General features: G+C 45.3%; 1 protein-coding gene across 1 annotated transcript in view; it reads right to left on the bottom strand.

The window, feature by feature from the left end:
* The window catches only part of LOC139407876 (alpha-(1,6)-fucosyltransferase-like), a 176,199-nt gene that overhangs the window by 48,531 nt on the left and 107,668 nt on the right, over positions 1 to 20,000 (bottom strand). The window contains exon 2 of the mRNA XM_071151749.1: positions 16,276 to 16,831. Coding sequence (XP_071007850.1) covers positions 16,276 to 16,478 — 203 coding nt within the window. The 5' untranslated portion in view covers positions 16,479 to 16,831. The remainder of the gene's footprint in view (positions 1 to 16,275; positions 16,832 to 20,000) is intronic.

Here is a 20,000-nt window from a genome sequence, read left to right as displayed (position 1 = left end):
GGGTAACACGCGCCATAGTGTGTTGGCCCATTATACTAAGTCCTAATCAATAGTCTATAATGTGTTTTTGTGTATGTGTATCTTTTATCATCATTTTAGCTTTCTAGTAAATAAAAACTCAACTAAGATTGGTGTGGTATGAACTCATTGGTGAGACCCGGGTCCGTGCAGATTCCCAGATTATGTGACGTTCAGAATGAGATTGTAGAGGAAACTGATTAATTAGCGACTGTTTGTAAAATCGATATTCTGATATTCTTTGAGTTAATTTGGGAAATAGAAACTCAATCAAAACTAATTTTCCCATGGTGCCCCAGGTTAATGAGTTAATAATTGCTTGATTCATTTAATCACGCAATTAGAAACCTTTAATCATTCGATGAGAAACAGTCATCACATTAACTAATACATTAGTCACGACAATAGTTTTGTACCTCTTTCCTCCAGCACAAGGTCCTTTGCTGTTGTTCTGGGATTGATTTGCACTTTTCGCACCAAAGTACGTTCATCTCTAGGAGACAGAACACATCTCCTTCCTGAGAGGAATGACGGCTGCGTGGTCCCATGGTGTTTATACTTGCGTACTATTGTTTGTACAGATGAACGTGGTACCTTCAGGTATTTGGAAATGCCTGACACAGACGTCTTGCTCCAACTGGTAAGACACGCTGGTGGGCTGAAGACAGTGCCTTAAAGAAGTTAAAGAAGGTCTTTGGAGCTTTTGGAAATCCAGATGAGGGTCTGTATGTTGATGTCCTTCTCACTCTTTCAACCATACAATATCAGAAAAACATCAACACCCCTGCACGGGTCAAGGCACGGGGATACTTTGAGGGGTTGCTGAAGTATGAAACAATACTTACAGCTCAGATATGACTCAGGTCACCTCAGGTCACCTCACCAGTCTCAAAATATCTTCAAACAAGTGAAATGGACATTCCGTCTGCGCATCGTATGGTTGTGTCTACAGAAGAGCAGCTGAAAGGAATGGCTAGAGATTTTGAAAAAGTCAAGGCAGCTTCAGACAGGAAGTTGCAGGAACGGGATGAGGAAACAGAGATGGAGTTAGAGACCACTCTGCCAAAAAGGGCTCGAAAGAAGAAAATCACGCCTGGAGAGATGGCACTAGATTAGACGTTTACTGGGGCAGAGAGTGCATACATGATTGGTGTCCATAATCGAATTCTGGATACAGTTATAGATACCATCCATCTGCGATTTCTGAGTAATGGCACTTTGTATGGCTCTTCTGGACCCTAAGAACTTTAGTCAGTTAACATCCAGTGCCAATGGCCTTACACAGAGCCCATCAAGAACTAAGCAAATGTTTGATCAAATTTGACAGCAGAGCAACGGTGGCCAATTTACAGAGTGAGCTCATGAGTCTGGCAGAACAGTGGACTAGGTTAAAACAATGGGGATTTGAAGAATACACAACCAGGACTATGGAGGATCATGGGCCTGAATGAAATGAAGACAAGGTAGAGATGGTGGAGATGGTGAACAAGAGCTGTTCATCTTGCGAGGACTGTCCAGTGTGTTGCTACCGTATTCTTAGTCAGTACAACCATTGACTGACGCATACCACATCCTGGGCCTTGCTTACAAGTTCATACTTACCCTGTCAGTAACCCAGGTACAGTAGCTTGCGAGCGGAGCTTCCCTACTCTGAAATTCATCTAGAGTAAGCTCAGGAGCACTCTATCTCAACAACACCTGGAGGCTTTTATGCTCATGGCTACTGAGCGAGATGCTTTAATGGCCCTGGACCGTGACCTGGTTATAGATGGCACTGCTGAGAGAAGTGAGCTGCTGCAGAAACTGCTAATTTAAGGAGGTAGGAAACATGTTTATTTTTATTTTTAAATTTTTTTTTATAGGACTTGCCTGCTCACCAGTCTTTTCACCAACACATGTCTTTCTGTATTATTTGTTTTACTAGTCAGATGGTTCCAGAGATCCTTGCCACCTTGATGCCAGAGCCATTGTGCCAATATGTGCTCCTTCTAGCCGGCCATTTTTCATTCCCAATCTGTTCCTGCCCTTAACCCTAATCCCAACTCCTAACATTAACTATTAAGCCTAATCCTAACTCCTAACACTAAACCTAACCCTAACCTTAACCTTAACCCTAATCCCTAAATTTAAAATGGCCTTTGTAATTTTCCTTGTTTTACTATCTTTGTGGAGACTTTTAGGTGTTTTCGGTACCCATGAGGACACACACACACACACACACACACACACACACACACACACACACACACACACACACACACACACACACACACGTTATCTAATACATTCATATTTATAAGAAAATATAAATAGCTTCTAAGTACATGCATCAAGAGAGACAAAGGCTAATGAGTCATCAAGGCCTGCAAACTCAATTTGCTCCCTGAGTGGGGAACATCATGCAGAAATAACCTTATAACCTTATCTTCATTATAATACACACACTTTTTAAAATTTATTTTACCTTTATTTAAGGTCAGTTAAAAACAAATTCTTATTTTCAATGACGGCCTGGGTTAACTGCCTGTTCAGGGGCAGAAGGACAGATTTGTACCTTGTCAGCTCGGGGGTTTGAACTTGCAACCTTCCAGTTACTAGTCACCCCATATGTACACACACACACTCATGCACACATACTATGCACTCACGCACATACAGACAGACACACACATACACACACACACACTGTTTTGCAGCTTCCCCTCCCTTGACCCTCTCCTCTCAGTTGGGAACTAAGCTAAGAAACACAGACTGATGAATAACAGACTGATGAATGACAGACTGATGAATGACAGACTGATGCATGACAGACTGATGAATAACAGAAGGATGAATAACAGACTGATGAATGACAGACTGATGAATAACAAACTGATGAATAACAGAAGGATAAATGACAGACTGATGAATAACAGAAGGATGAATGACAGACTGATGAATAACAGAAGGATGAATAACAGACTGATGAATAACAGAAGGTTGAATAACAGACTGATGAATAACAGAAGGATGAATAACAGAAGGATGAATAACAGAAGGATGAATAACAGAAGGATGAATAACAGACTGATGAATAACAGAAGGATGCATAACAGACTGATGAATAACAGAAGGATGAATAACAGAAGGATGAATAACAGAAGGATGAATAACAGAAGGATGAATAACAGACTGATGAATAACAGAAGGATGCATAACAGACTGATGAATAACAGAAGGATGAATAACAGACTGATGAATGACAGAAGGATGAATAACAGACTGATGAATAACAGAAGGATGAATAACAGACTGATGAATAACAGAAGGATGAATAACAGAAGGATGAATGACAGACTGATGAATAACAGAAGGATGAATGACAGAAGGATGAATAACAGACTGATGAATAACAGAAGGATGAATAACAGAAGGATGAATGACAGACTGATGAATAACAGACTGATGAATAACAGAAGGATGAATAACAGAAGGATGAATGACAGACTGATGAATAACAGACTGATGAATAACAGAAGGATGAATGACAGAAGGATGAATAACAGACTGATGAATGACAGAAGGATGAATAACAGACTGATGAATAACAGACTGATGAATGACAGAAGGATGAATAGGGAAGGATGAATAACAGAAGGATGAATAACAGAAGGATGAATGACAGAAGGATGAATAACAGACTGATGAATAACAGTGAGTAAGGGACAATGTTAACATTTAGAAAACACACACAGATACACACATACATTCACACACACACACACACACACACACACACACACACACACACACACACACACACACACACACACACACACACACACACACACACACACACACACAGAGAGAGAGCGAGAGACACACAGAGACACACACACAGAGACATACACACACATACACATACACATACACACAGAGACACACAGACATCATAATGATGAATTACAGACTGATGAATGACAGACTGATGAATAACAGACTGATAAATGACAGACTGATGAATGACAGTGAATAAGGGACAAGGTTAACCTTTAGAAAATCCCCTGTGATATTACTGTGAGGAAGACCCATCAGCGGTCAGTTCAGTCAGAAGTGTGTATTGTTACAGAACGTTCCGTTAGAAACAATCAAGCCTATTCATAAAATGGATATGTTTAACATTCTGAAAAAGTTTCACCCTACTGAACACACCCCCAGTTCTAGCTGTGCTGTGACAAGACAATGAAAGGAAACTCCCAGAGCCCACCGTCTTACTGTTCACTCAAGGATCACACAGGCAGAAGGGCCTTCATTTATTCATCATATCCCAGGAGAGAACTGGAGGCTTGCTCAGGTTGATGCAACATGCAGAATGTTCAGATAGACATTCACGTAGGCTTTGATAGAATATGAATCTTTTTATTTTATTTGATCTCTTATTGTTAAACAAAATATTAAACAAGACAATAAGGACAGTGACAAGACAACAATAACAAACTGAGGAGGAGGTACATGATCATACAAGACAAACACACGCAATACAACACAGCCAAGACCATTATCAGCGAAGCAACGGTGGGGACTGCAAAGTTTGCTAGGATCTAAATAAATGTTAAAGGAACATAGCCCAGGTAAAAATTTAGAGGAAACCCTGGGCGCCGAAGACGTGGATGTCAATTAAGGCAGCCCCCCCCCCCCCCTCCCTGCACCTCTCTGATTCAGAGGGGTTGGGTTAAATGTGGAAGACACAGTTCAGTTGAATGCATTCGGTTGTACATCTGACTAGGTATCCCCTTTCCCATCCCCTTTTCTCAGTCTTCTTAAATCCTCACCGTGGGATAGAGATGTATATTTCAGCTGGACAAAGACACACCAGAATGGCTTTCCATGAGGTGTTGATGCTTCCTGAATGGTCCAGTCACAATCCTGACTTAATATTGCTGTCCATCAGTGTTTCCCAACCATATGTAAACAATATGTATTGACAAAAACAATGGATATATGTTGTCCTACGAGTTGGTCGAATCTGTAATGGCTGGCAAAGGTGCTTCAAAAAGGATTAACTCTGGGGTGTGAAGATACATGCAGTCAAGACATCGTCAAAAAACTTCTCTATATTTTCTTTCACTTTGGAAATGTGAAATAGTTTGTATAAATTGGTAGGAAACTGCATACATATTCCTGTGAAAAATATTTCACCAACTTTTTCTGTTTTTTTTTTAAGACATACTACTGGGATCCTGCAGCTGAACATGGGGCTACAAAAACGCAATTACTGTTACATCAAGGAGGAACATTTATGGAAAAGAGGCCTGGGGCCATGTGTGTGTGTTTGTGGAGGGGGTGTATGTGTGTGAGAGAGAGGGAGACAGATACAGAGAGAGCATGTGAAAGAGACGGTCTCTCTGACTATCCCCTAGTGTTAAAGGTAGTGTAGCGTTAAAATCCCAGCTGGTACTTGATAACCTATTACTTCAAACCTATTCCTCTGTTAGATATTCCACTAACCACCGCAGACATTTCAGATTCCCTAATTGACTAGGCGAGGAGTCGGCGCTAATCCACAGCCAGACTCTCCAGCTCATCTCTCCAGGCCAGGCCAGGCTGAATGACCTGTCGTGCCCACAGACAGCTCTCACAATGGGGCTAGTGTTAGTGTCAGGCCCCCTGCCTTCCCTGAGACAACCAGGTCGATGGGAGTTCAGTCCGGAGGCAGCAGTAGCATGCAGTGTCTGTTCAGTGGAATCATGCTGGGCTAATGATAGTACCCAGTAAATGAGCCCAGTAAGTGACTCTCAGCCAGCGGAGGTAAACAGTCTCTCTCAGCCAGCGGAGGAAAACAGTCTCTCTCAGCCAGCAGAGGCAAACAGTCTCTCTCAGCCAGTGGAGGTAAACAGTCTCTCTCAGCCAGCGGAGGAAAACAGTCTCTCTCAGCCAGTGGAGGAAAACAGTCTCTCTCAGCCAGTGGAGGCAAACAGTCTCTCTCAGCCAGCGGAGGCAAACAGTCTCTCTCAGCCAGCGGAGGCAAACAGTCTCTCTCAGCCAGCAGAGGCAAACAGTCTCTCTCAGCCAGCGGAGGAAAACAGTCTCTCTCAGCCAGCGGAGGAAAACAGTCTCTCTCAGCCAGCAGAGGAAAACAGTCTCTCTCAGCCAGCAGAGGAAAACAGTGTCTCTCAGCCAGCAAAGGCAAACAGTCTCTCTCAGCCAGAAGAGGCAAACAGTCTCTCTCAGTCAGCGGAGGCAAACAGTCTCTCTCAGCCAGCGGAGGCAAACAGTCTCTCTCAGCCAGCGGAGGCAAACAGTCTCTCTCAGCCAGCAGAGGCAAACAGTCTCTCTCAGCCAGCGGAGGAAAACAGTCTCTCTCAGCCAGCGGAGGAAAACAGTCTCTCTCAGCCAGCAGAGGAAAACAGTCTCTCTCAGCCAGCAGAGGAAAACAGTGTCTCTCAGCCAGCAAAGGCAAACAGTCTCTCTCAGCCAGAAGAGGCAAACAGTCTCTCTCAGTCAGCGGAGGCAAACAGTCTCTCTCAGCCAGCGGAGGCAAACAGTCTCTCTCAGCCAGCGGAGGAAAACAGTCTCTCTCAGCCAGCAGAGGAAAACAGTCTCTCTCAGCCAGCAGAGGAAAACAGTGTCTCTCAGCCAGCAAAGGCAAACAGTCTCTCTCAGCCAGAGGAGGCAAACAGTCTCTCTCAGCCAGAGGAGGCAAACAGTCTCTCTCAGCCAGAAGAGGAAAACAGTCTCTCTCAGCCAGTGGAGGCAAACAGTCTCTCTCAGTCAGAGGAGGCAAACAGTCTCTCTCAGCCAGCGGAGGCAAACAGTCTCTCTCAGCCAGCAGAGGAAAACAGTCTCTCTCAGCCAGCAGAGGAAAACAGTGTCTCTCAGCCAGCAAAGGCAAACAGTCTCTCTCAGCCAGAGGAGGCAAACAGTCTCTCTCAGCCAGAGGAGGCAAACAGTCTCTCTCAGCCAGCAGAGGAAAACAGTCTCTCTCAGCCAGTGGAGGCAAACAGTCTCTCTCAGTCAGCGGAGGCAAACAGTCTCTCTCAGCCAGCGGAGGCAAACAGTCTCTCTCAGCCAAGTTTCAGTTTAAAGTTTTAATGTCACAATTACAGTCAAATGCCTTTCTTGCCAGCTCAAACCCCAACAACGCAGTAATCAATAACAATGTAGTACTAAAAATAACAAGGTAAAACGAAAACACGCTAGATATAATAAATAAGAAGAACACGTGTAAACATACTATATACAGGGTCAGTTCCAGAAGCACATTTACAATATGCAGTGATTCTGGAAGGATAGAGGTAGGTATATGGGATATGTATAGGGATAAACATACTATATACTATATTGGGGTGGCAGGTGGTTAGAGCGTTGGGCCAGTAATCAAAAGGTTGCTAGATCGAATCCCTGAGCTGACAAGGTAAAAGTGTTCCTGAGTGTTCTGGGGTGATAGAGTTAGATACTGTATGTATGGGGTAAATGTACTAGGATGGCAGGGTAGTTAGAGTGGTTAGAGGGATAAACATACTATATACTATATTGGGGTGGCAGGTGGTTAGAGCGTTGGACTAGTAACCGGAAGATTGCAAGTTCAAACCCCCAAGCTGACAAGGTACAAATCTGTCGTTCTGCCCCTGAACAGGCAGTTAACCCACTGTTCCTAAGCCGTCATTGAAAATAAGAATTTGTGACTGACTTGCCTAGTAAAATAAATAAATAAAAATACAGGGTCATTTCCAGTACCATATTGTTAATGCGCAGGGATACTATAGAGATAGATATGTATAGGGGTAAGGGGACTAGGTATCAGGATATATGATAAACAGAGTAGCAGCAGCATATATGAGGATTGTATGTGAGTGGGTGTGTGTAGAGTCAGTGTGAGCAAATGATGGAGTGAGTGTTTGTGTGTGTTGGAGTATCAGTGTGTGTAGTGCCCTGTCAGTGTGCATAGAGGCAAGAATAAAATTCAAAGGTCAACTCAGACAGTCTGTGTACCTATTTGGCAGTCTAATGGCTTGTGGATAGAATCTGTTCAGGAGCCTGTTGGTGTCAGACTTGTTGATCTGGTATTGTTTGCCGGGCAGAAGCAGAGAGAACGGTCTATAGCTTGACAGGTTGGAGCCTTTAAACATTTTCTGGGCCTTTCTTCCACACTGCCTGATATAGAGGTCCTGGATGGCAGGGAGCTCGGCCCCAGTGAAGTACTGGGCTGTGTGATGAGCTTGGAGGGGACAATGGTGTTGAAGGATGAGCTGTAGTCAATGAACAGCTTTCTCACATAGGTGTTCATTTTGTCCAGGTGGGAAAGGGCAGTGTCGAGTGCAATTGAGATTGCCTTGTCTATGCGATCTGTTGGGGCGGTATGGGAATTGGAGTGGGTATAGTTTGTCTTGGACGGTGGAGTTTATGTGTGCCGTAACCAGCCTCTCAAAGCTTCATGATTACAGAAGTGAGTGCTACAGGGTGGTAATTGTTGTGGCATGAAGCCTTGGAGTTCTTGGGAACAGGCATGATGGTGGTCATCTTAAAACATGTGGAGCTTACAGACTGAGACAAGGAGACATTGAAAACTACAGTGAATAGGCAGTTTAAGTCACTACAGACATGGATTCAATCCCAGGCTGTGTCATAGGGCAGCACACAATTGGAGGGTTTTGGGAGGGTTTGGCCGGGGGGGGGCTTTACTTGGCTCATCGTGCTCTAGTGACTCCTTGTGGCGGGCAGGGCGCCTGCAGGCTGACTTCGGTCGTCAGTTGAACAGCGTTTCCTCCGACACATTAGTGCAGCTGGCTTCCGGGTTAATCGGGCGGGTGTTAAGGAGTGCGGTATGGCGGGTCATGTTTTGGAGGACGCATGACTCGACCATCGCCTCTCCCGAGCCCATTGGAGAGTTGCAGCAATGAGACACGGTCGTAGAAAAAAGTGGTAAACTTGTTTTAAAATAATAATTACCGTGAATATACCTGCCAGCTGTTCTGCGCCTGCTCTGAGAATGCGCCATGGAATACCATTGGGCCTCATGGCCTTGGGAGTATTGACCTGATTAATGACTTTACTCACGTCGGACTTGGAAAGCGAGATCTCCCATTCTTCTGGGTCACTGGCCCTTGGAGAGCGAGATCACCCATTCTTCTGGGTCAGTGGCCCTTGGAGAGCGAGATCACCCATTCTTCTGGGTCAGTGGCCCTTGGAGAGCGAGATCACCCATTCTTCTGGGTCGGTGGCCCTTGGAGAGCGAGATCACCCATTCTTCTGGGTCGGTGGCCCTTGGAGAGTGAGATCACCCATTCTTCTGGGTCGGTGGCAGCCCTCACATCCGGCACGCTGTTGTTATTGTCAAATCGTGCATGAAATGCATTGAGTTTGTCTGGTAAAGAGACATCGTTGGGCAGATAACGGCTTGGTCTTCCTTTGTAATCCGTAAGGGACTTTAGGCCCTGCTACATCTGGCGGGCGTCAGAGTCTGTGTAATACGATTTCATATTATTTCCTATATTGTCCCTTTTGCTCCTTTGAGGACTCTGCAGAGGTCATAGTGGGACTTGTTGTACTTGTTCCTGTCCTCAGCTGTAGCCTCAGGGTTGTCTGTGATAGCCCTGTAAGAAGTAGCCCTGTCCTTTATTTTAGCACCAACCTCAGTGTTAATCCAGGGCTTTTGATTGGTGAAGCAGTGAACCTTAAATGTGGCAATTACGTCACCAATGTATTTCCTAATGAACCCGGTGACAGAGGTGGTTAGTTCGTGAATGTTATTGGCAAAGTCCAAATCCGCACTAGCAAAGCAGTTCTGTAGCATAATCTCTGATTCTCCTGAAGCATAATCTCTGATTCTCCTGTAGCATAATCTCTGATTCTCCTGTAGGGTAATCTCTGATTCTCCTGTAGCATAATCTCTGATTCTCCTGTAGCATAATCTCTGATTCTCCTGTAGCATAATCTCTGATTCTCCTGAAGCATAATCTCTGATTCTCCTGTAGCATAATCTCTGATTCTCCTGTAGCATAATCTCTGATTCTCCTGTAGCATAATCTCTGATTCTCCTGAAGCATAATCTCTGATTCTCCTGAAGCATAATCTCTGATTCTCCTGAAGCATAATCTCTGATTCTCCTGTAGCATAATCTCTGATTCTCCTGTAGGGTAATCTCTGATTCTCCTGTAGCATAATCTCTGATTCTCCTGTAGCATAATCTCTGATTCTCCTGTAGCATAATCTCTGATTCTCCTGTAGCATAATCTCTGATTCTCCTGTAGCATAATCTCTGATTCTCCTGAAGCATAATCTCTGATTCTCCTGAAGCATAATCTCTGATTCTCCTGTAGCATAATCTCTGATTCTCCTGAAGCATAATCTCTGATTCTCCTGAAGCATAATCTCTGATTCTCCTGAAGCATAATCTCTGATTCTCCTGTAGCATAATCTCTGATTCTCCTGTAGCATAATCTCTGATTCTCCTGTAGGGTAATCTCTGATTCTCCTGTAGCATAATCTCTGATTCTCCTGTAGCGTAATCTCTGATTCTCCTATAGCGTAATCTCTGATTCTCCTGTAGCATAATCTCTGATTCTCCTGTAGCGTAATCTCTGATTCTCCTGTAGCGTAATCTCTGATTCTCCTGTAGCATAATCTCTGATTCTCCTGTAGCATAATCTCTGATTCTCCTATAGCGTAATCTCTGATTCTCCTGTAGCGTAATCTCTGATTCTCCTGTAGCATAATCTCTGATTCTCCTATAGCGTAATCTCTGATTCTCCTGTAGCGTAATCTCTGATTCTCCTGTAGCGTAATCTCTGATTCTCCTGTAGCGTAATCTCTGATTCTCCTGTAGCATAATCTCTGATTCTCCTGTAGCGTAATCTCTGATTCTCCTGTAGCGTAATCTCTGATTCTCCTGTAGCATAATCTCCGATTCTCCTGTAGCATAATCTCTGATTCTGGAGACCATTTCTCAACGGAGCAAGTCACGGGAAATTCATGTTTAAGATTCTGCTTGTAAACAGGAAGCAGGAGTACGGAGTCATGATCTGATCTGCCGAATGGGGGATGAGGGAGGTCCTTGTATTATTTCTTGTGGGTAAAGTAACAGTGGTCTAAGACTTTTTCATCCCTAATGGCGACGGAGACATGTTGATGGATGTGTGGAATCACGTGTCTTAATTAAAATCGCCGGCGACCAGAAAAGCAGCCTCTCAAAGCCAGTGGAGGCAGACAGTGTCTCTCAGCCAGCGGAGGCAAACAGTGTCTCTCAGCCAGCGGAGGCAGACAGTGTCTCTCAGCCCGGGGAGGCAAACAGTGTCTCTCAGCCAGCGGAGGCAGACAGTGTCTCTCAGCCAGCGGAGGCAGACAGTGTCTCTCAGCCAGCGAGGCAGACAGTGTCTCTCAGCCAGCGGAGGCAGACAGTGTCTCTCAGCCAGCGAGGCAGACAGTGTCTCTCAGCCAGCGGAGGCAGACAGTGTCTCTCAGCCAGCGAGGCAGACAGTGTCTCTCAGCCAGCGGAGGCAGACAGTGTCTCTCAGCCAGCGGAGGCAGACAGTGTCTCTCAGCCAGCGGAGGCAGACAGTGTCTCTCAGCCAGCGGAGGCAGACAGTGTCTCTCAGCCAGCGGAGGCAGACAGTGTCTCTCAGCCAGCGAGGCAGACAGTGTCTCTCAGCCAGCGGAGGCAGACAGGGTCTCTCAGCCAGCGGAGGCAAACAGTGTCTCTCTGCCAGCGGAGGCAAACAGTGTCTCTCAGCCAGTGGTGGCAGAGAGTGTCTCTCAGCCAGCGGAGGCAGACAGTGACTCTCAGCCAGTGGAGGCAGACAGTGTCTCTCAGCCAGCGAGGCAGACAGTGTCTCTCAGCCAGCGGAGGCAGACAGTGTCTCTCAGCCAGCGGAGGCAGACAGTGTCTCTCAGCCAGCGGAGGCAGACAGTGTCTCTCAGCCAGCGGAGGCAGACAGTGTCTCTCAGCCAGCGAGGCAGACAGTGTCTCTCAGCCAGCGGAGGCAGACAGTGTCTCTCAGCCAGCGGAGGCAGACAGGGTCTCTCAGCCAGCGAGGCAAACAGTGTCTCTCTGCCAGCGGAGGCAAACAGTGTCTCTCAGCCAGTGGTGGCAGAGAGTGTCTCTCAGCCAGCGGAGGCAGACAGTGACTCTCAGCCAGTGGAGGCAGACGGTGTCTCTCAGCCAGCGGAGGCAGACGGTGTCTCTCAGCCAGCGGACTCTATTAGGCCTACATAACTGGGAGGAGACCGTCTAATGGACATATAACACATCACTGGGAAGAGACTGTCTAATGGACAGATAAAACATCACTGAGAGGAGACCGTCTAATGGACAGATAACACATCACTGGGAGGAGACCGTCTAATGAACAGATAACATATCACTGAGAGGAGACCGTCTAATGGACAGATAACACATCACTGAGAGGAGACCGTCTAATGAACAGATAACATATCACTGAGAGGAGACCGTCTAATGGACAGATAACACATCACTGAGAGGAGATCGTCTAATGGACAGATAACATATCACTGGGAAGACACCGTCTAATGGACAGATAACACATCACTGAGAGGAGACCGTCTAATGGACAGTTAACATATCACTGAGAGGAGACCGTCTAATGGACAGATAACACATCACTGGGAGGAGACCGTCTAATGGACAGATAACACATCACTGGGAGGAGACCTTCTAATGGACAGATAACACATCACTGGGAGGAGACCGTCTAATGGACAGATAACGGTCAATAGACACTGTGGAGAAAAACCAATGAAACCATTCAGCTCTTTCTTATTGTCTTTCTATCGCTCTTCATTCCTATTTGTTATTCCTTGCACTCTCTTTCCCTTCTGCCCATGTTAACCCCCTATCAATCAATCAATTTATCAATCAATCAATTTATCAATCAATCAAATGTATTTATAAAGCCCTTTTTACACCAGCAGATGTCACAAAGTGCTTATACAGAAAACCCAGCCTAAAACCTCTATCATGGTGGCCTCCACTGCTCTCCCCCTTCCACCACCCCTTAAATCTCTGCATGGTCCAGAACTCACCTCGTCCATCATCCCTCGCCTCCCTCCCTCACTCCCTCCTTCCATCAATCCCTCATTCCCTCCCTCCATCCACATGCCTGGGGATTGATCAGGCCCTCATCCCTCAGGCCGGATGTCACACATACACACACACACACTCTCTCTCTCTCTCTCTCTCTCTCTCTCTCTCTCTCTCTCTCTCTCTCTCTCTCTCTCTCTCTCTCTCTCTCTCTCTCTCTCTCTCTCTCTCTCTCTCTCTCTCTCTCTCTCTCTCTCTCTCTCTCTCTCTCTTTCGCCCGTCACGCCATCTGGCCTGCGTGTGTCATCATCTCCAGGTGATTGACAGCTGTGGAGAGGGCGGAGCCCAGAGGCGGATCGCCACACCGACCCTGTATTCACCCAAATCATTAGTGCTGCTGGGTGACTGGTGGTGGGTGGGCTGTTGGCCTGTCACTCAAATCAGGGAGGGGGATGCTGAGTGTGGGAATTCATGGAGCGAAGGTGTGAGATATTGAGTAAATGGCTGCCTTCCTCCTCAGGCCCATCTACTGTACAATGCCGATAGTGTACATGCTATGTGTGTTTGTGTACATTCTGCGTCTATACATTTAGTCTGTTTATCCCGTTTATCGTCTGTCTGTATTTTGTTTATTGTGGTAGCAGCATTTTACTGAGTAACACTTCTTTACATGCAAATGTATGTGTAATGACGTAATAAAGGTGATGCTGATTCTTGTTGTGTGCCATGTCATCCACTTCACAGTGACATGATCATAGTCACGCACGCACGCACGCACGCACGCACACACACGCACACACACACACACACACACACACACACACACACACAGGCAAGAAAGGCAGTACCATTATGACACTGTATGGTAACACTGCTCCTGTACAGGGCCCTTCCACCAAATCGGAAATCGGTGCCTTTTGAGAACTGTAATTTTGCCAAAAAAACCTTTGGATTTCACCTAATTTTCATTCACTGTCATAAAGAGCACATGTTCTATTTCATAAAAAGTAGTTTTCTCATCTCAAGGTTAAATAAAAACATTACAATAGTAAGTAACAGGGTTGACCATAACAGTGTTGACCATATCAGGGTTGACCGTAACAGGGTTGACCGTAACAGGGTTGACCATAACAGTGTTGACCGTAACATGGTTGACCATAACAGGGTTGATGATTTCTTATTAAATCAGCCATAAATCTTCTTGTGACAGGTGGAATGGAAGCTTGTTGTGTGTAACAGGGAGGGGCAATTGAATGCAAGCTAAAAAAAAAACACTTCTAGCCTGTCTATCACAGGGGGATGGTGGCACCTTAATTGGGGAGGACGGGCTCATGGAAATGGCTGGAATGGAATCAGTGGAATGGTATCAAATACATCAAACACATACTGAAGGTTCCATGTGTTTGATGCCATTCTATTCCAGCCATTGTTATGAGCCGTCCTCGCCTCAGCAGCCTCCAGTGCTGTCTATACTGTATGGTTAACAGGGTTGACACTTTATGCATGACCTGCTCAGTTTTCCACCACAAAACACCAGAAAATTGCCCAAAAGAGTAGAACCAGCTCACCTGATTTGACTAGATGTTTCTTTTGAAAATGTTTTTTTTTTAAAGGAATAGTTTCATCATATTAAAACGAGAGTTCAGTTCACATGACAGGGTTGACCTTGAACTGAGGGACAGACCGAAATGAATCACTGTTCACATTAAATGAATAATCATCTCCAGAGATGACTTTGTCATAGTAACAAATTAACGATGGCTTTACAATGATAGTGAAAACTTTTGAGATAATGTGGATTAATATCTTCCTAGATGTGACACAGGGTTGACAGTTGCAAAATGCATAATTTTGGTAATTTAGCAAGTCATTATTCATATTAAAAATCAGATGCATTGAATTCTCCATCTATATTAAAGGGCCCGTTATTTAATATTACAGGCTTTTAAAGTGCACAGTTTCTTCTTAAATTATTAAAGGCCCAGACGCAAAAGGAACAACCCTACTGCTATAACAAATTAGACTGACTGGACCCAGAGCAACAACAAACACTGTCTCTGACTGAGACCCATCTGGACAGTGTCTGTCTGAAAGATGTGTTCAACAACAAACACTGTCTCTGACTGAGACCCATCTGGACAGTGTCTGTCTGAAAGATGTGTTCAACATCAAACACTGTCTCTGACTGAGACCCATCTGGACAGTGTCTGTCTGAAAGATGTGTTCAACAACAAACACTGTCTCTGACTGAGACCCATCTGGACAGTGTCTGTCTGAAAGATGTGTTCAACATCAAACACTGTCTCTGACTGAGACCCATCTGGACAGTGTCTGTCTGAAAGATGTGTTCAACAACAAACACTGTCTCTGACTGAGACCCATCTGGACAGTGTCTGTCTGAAAGATGTGTTCAACATCAAACACTGTCTCTGACTGAGACCCATCTGGACAGTGTCTGTCTGAAAGATGTGTTCAACAACAAACACTGTCTCTGACTGAGACCCATCTGGACAGTGTCTGTCTGAAAGATGTGTTCAACAACAAACACTGTCTCTGACTGAGACCCATCTGGACAGTGTCTGTCTGAAAGATGTGTTCAACATCAAACACTGTCTCTGACTGAGACCCATCTGGACAGTGTCTGTCTGAAAGATGTGTTCAACAACAAACACTGTCTCTGACTGAGACCCATCTGGACAGTGTCTGTATGAAAGATGTGTTCAACAACAAACACTGTCTCTGACTGAGACCCATCTGGACAGTGTCTGTCTGAAAGATGTGTTCAACATCAAACACTGTCTCTGACTGAGACCCATCTGGACAGTGTCTGTCATGAATCCTACCTTTGTTCTCCAGACAATATTGAATAATTACAAAAGCAAGGGATTTAATCGGAGACCAGCTGTCCGAAGTGTGTGTGTGTGTGTGTGTGTGTATTCCAAAGCAATTGAGGATATCACAGGGGGGAACTGAAAGCTGCACCTATGGCTGGACTTATGACTAATGCAAGCACGTACGCCATCACACACACACGCATGCAAGTAAACACACACACACACACACACACACACACACACACACACACACACACACACACACACACACACACACACACACACACACACACACACAAACACACACACTCGCATGGAAGTACACACGCACACAAACGCACGCACACAATCCCACCTCCCCCATACCTCTACCCTTCTACACACATCTCCCTTCAGGTAGGTAGTTACCTGAGGGACTCAGCCATGCGTCGTAGGTCCTCATTCTGCTGCTTGAGGCGTTCTAGCTTGGCAAGGATCTTGGATAGCTCTCTGCTGGATCTCTCTGGGTGCTCACTGTCCCTCACCAGGTGGCCCCCGATGTAGAATAGCAGCGTGCCCCACGCCAGCAGTACCAGGGTAACCCAGCGCCAGGAGCCCGCCCAGGGCCGCATCGTAGCTCAGCCTGCCCACCTACACACACCGTCGCGACCCGTCACAATAGCCGCCTGGGCATCCTCACTGGCACCGCAGTGCAGGGGCAGTGGGAGGGAGGTGGTGAGAGAGAGGAGTTTTTTTGGGGCAGTGTATCTCTGGTGAGGTTCAGCCTCCTCTCCGTGTGCTAGAGCATGACCGACGCCCCTTGCTGTTGTTCCAGCCCTGTCCTGCTAGGGTCTCCACCTCTTGCTCTTTGTGACTGTGTCGCCTTCCACTCCACTCCTAGCCCCCTGCTGGTCCCCCCTGGTCTGTACGTGTCACCACTTCCTCTAGCGTCCTCCTGTCTTACTTCATGTGTTTGGCCTGGCTCCTTTGGGGACAGAGAGAGAAAGAGAGCTAGTCAAACAGACAGAAAGACAAAGGGATTGATGGATGGACAGATGGACAGACAGACACACACACGGACCCACATAGACAGACAGATGCCAGGGGAGCTGAGCAACAGAGCCAAACTCCCAGAGAAGGACAGACGCAGCTCAGAGGAACAAGGCTTGCTGGCTGTAACAGTGGGGGCATTGTGTGACTGGCCCTGACAGAGCCGAGGCTCAGCAACCCCACAGGATTGTTCAGCATGACACTGCAATTTACATTTCCACCGTGATGTACAACGCTCCAAGACCCACAATGCGCTGTGATGAGAAAACAAAGAGACTGGGATGTTCTGTTTTTTCTCTCTCTCTCTCTCTCTCTCTCTCTCTCTCTCTCTCTCTCTCTCTCTCTCTCTCTCTCTCTCTCTCTCTCTCTCTCTGTCTCTGTCTCTGTCTCTCTCTGTCTCTGTCTCTCTCTGTCTCTCTCTCTCTCTGTCTCTCTCTCTCTGTCTCTCGCTCTCTCACTCTCTCCCTATCTCTCTCTCTTTCTCTCTTTCTCTCTTTCTCTCTCTAGCTCTCTTTTCTCTCTCTCTTACTCTCCCTCTCAGAGAGTGAGAGAGAGAAAGGGAGACAGATTGAAAGACAGCGAGAGAGAGAGAGTTATCAAGAGAGAGAAAGAGTGATAGAGAAAGAGGGAGAGAGAGATAGAGAAAATAGAGAGAGAGAAAGAGAGAGAGACAAAAGGAGACAGAGAGAGTGAAAGAGAGCGGGAGAGAGAGCGAGACAGAGAGATAGGGAGACAGAGAGAGAGGGAGACAGAGATTTTGATAAACTCCCATATCTACTGGGTGAAATTCCACAGTGTGCCATCACAGCAGCAAGATTTGTGACCTGTTGCCACGAGAAAAGGGCAACCAGTGAAGAACAAACATCATTGTAAATACAATCCATATTTATGCTTATTTAGTTTATCTTGTGTCCTTTAACCATTTGTACATTGTTAAAACACTGTATATATATATATATATATAATATGACATTTGTAATGTCTTTATTGTTTTGAAACTTCTCTGTGTAATGTTTACTGTAAATTTTTATTGTTTATTTCACTTTATATATTCACTTTATATATTATCTACCTCACTTGCTTTGGCAATGTTAACACATGTTTCCCATGCCAATAAAGCCCTTGAATTGAATTGAATAGAATTAATAGAGGGAGACAGAGATAGAGAGAGAGGGAGAGGGAGACAGAGAGAGAGAAATAGTAATAGAGAAAGAGAGACAGAGAGACAGAGATAGAGAAAGTGAGAAAGACAGACAGAGAGAAATAGAGCGAGAAAGAGAGAAATATAGATAGACAGAGTGTGAGAGAGAGAGAAACGGGAAGGTTTTCTGTAGTATTATAAATGTAAGAGTTTTAAACTTCCTTAATAAGCACAATGTCTTGAGTAAAAGCCAAATTGGATTTATACCAAAACATTGCACGACTGATCATATTTACAACCTACACACCCTGATAGATAAACATGTCCACCAAAATAATATCAAAATATACGCTTGCTTTATCGACTTCCAAAAAGCATTTGTTACTATTTGGCATACAGGACTGTTCTACAAAGTTATTGAAAGTGGTGTAAGGGGTAATACATATGACATAATTAAATCAACGTATACTGGCAATACGTGCAGCATTAACATTTGCAAGAAAATAACAGAATTCTTTAACCAGGGGTGGGGCCTTCGCCATGGTTGCAATCTGAGCCCTGCACTCTTCAATATTTACATTATTGAATTGGCCACTATTCTAGAAAAATCCTCAGCCCCTGTTGTTAGTCTTCACAATTCAGAGGTTAAATGCCTACTCTTCGCAGATGACCTATGCCTGCTGTCACCCACAGCAAATTGCCTACAGCAGAGCCTTGACCTGCTAGAGCAGTACTGCCAGACCTGGGCCCAGGCAGTAAACCCCCAAAAGACTAAAATAATGATTTTCCAGAGAAGATCCAGATCTCAGGGAATTAGACCAAAGTTCTCAGTTGGTATATATACAGTGGGGAGAACAAGTATTTGATACACTGCCGATTTTGCAGGTTTTCCAACTTACAAAGCATGTCTGTAATTTTTATCATAAGTACACTTAAACTGTGAGAGACGGAATATAAAACAATATAAAACAAAAATCCAGAAAATCACGTATGATTTTTAAGTAATTAATTTGCATTTTATTGCATGACATAACTATTTGATCACCTACCAAACAGTAAGAATTCCGTCTCTCACAGACTTGTTAGTTTTTCTTTAAGAATCCCTCCTGTTCTCCACTCATTACCTGTATTAACTGCACCTGTTTGAACTCGTTACCTGTATAAAAGACACCTGTCCACACACTCAATCAAACAGACTCCAACCTCTCCACAATGGCCAAGACCAGAGAGCTGTGTAAGTACATCAGGGATAAAATTGTAGACCTGCACAAGGCTGGGATGGGCTACAGGACAATAGGCAAGCAGCTTGGTGAGAAGGCAACAACTGTTGGCGCAATTATTAGAAAATGGAAGAAGTTCCAGATGACGGTTAATCACCCTCGGTCAGGGGCTCCATGCAAGATCTCACCTCGTGGGGCATCAATGATCATGAGGAAGGTGAGGGATCAGCCCAGAACTACACGGTAGGACCTGGTCAATGACATGAAGAGAGCTGGGACCACAGTCTCAAAGAAAGCCATTAGTAACACACTACGCAGTCATGGATTAAAATCCTGCAGGATGAGTACAACCCCAAGAATACCATCTCAACAGTGAAGCATGGAGGTCGAAACATCATTCTTTGGGGATCCTTTTCTGCAAAGGGGACAGGATGACTGCACCGTATTGAGGGGAGGATGGATGGGGCCATGTATCGCGAGATCTTGGCCAACAACCTCCTTCCCTCATTAAGAGCATTGAAGATGGGTCGTGGCTGGGTCTTCCAGCATGCCAACAACCCGAAGCACACAGCCAGGGCAACTAAGGAGTGGCTCCGTAAGAAGCATCTCAAGGTCCTGGAGTGGCCTAGCCAGTCTCCAGACCTGAACCCAATAGAAATTATTTGGAGGGAGCTGAAAGTCCGTATTGCCCAGCGATAGCCCCGAAACCTGAAGGATCTGGAGAAGGTCTGTATGGAGGAGTG

This window comes from Oncorhynchus clarkii, chromosome 4 (assembly GCF_045791955.1).
Source record: "Oncorhynchus clarkii lewisi isolate Uvic-CL-2024 chromosome 4, UVic_Ocla_1.0, whole genome shotgun sequence".
NCBI lineage: Eukaryota > Metazoa > Chordata > Actinopteri > Salmoniformes > Salmonidae > Oncorhynchus > Oncorhynchus clarkii.
This window is presented reverse-complemented; position numbering and strand designations above follow the sequence as displayed.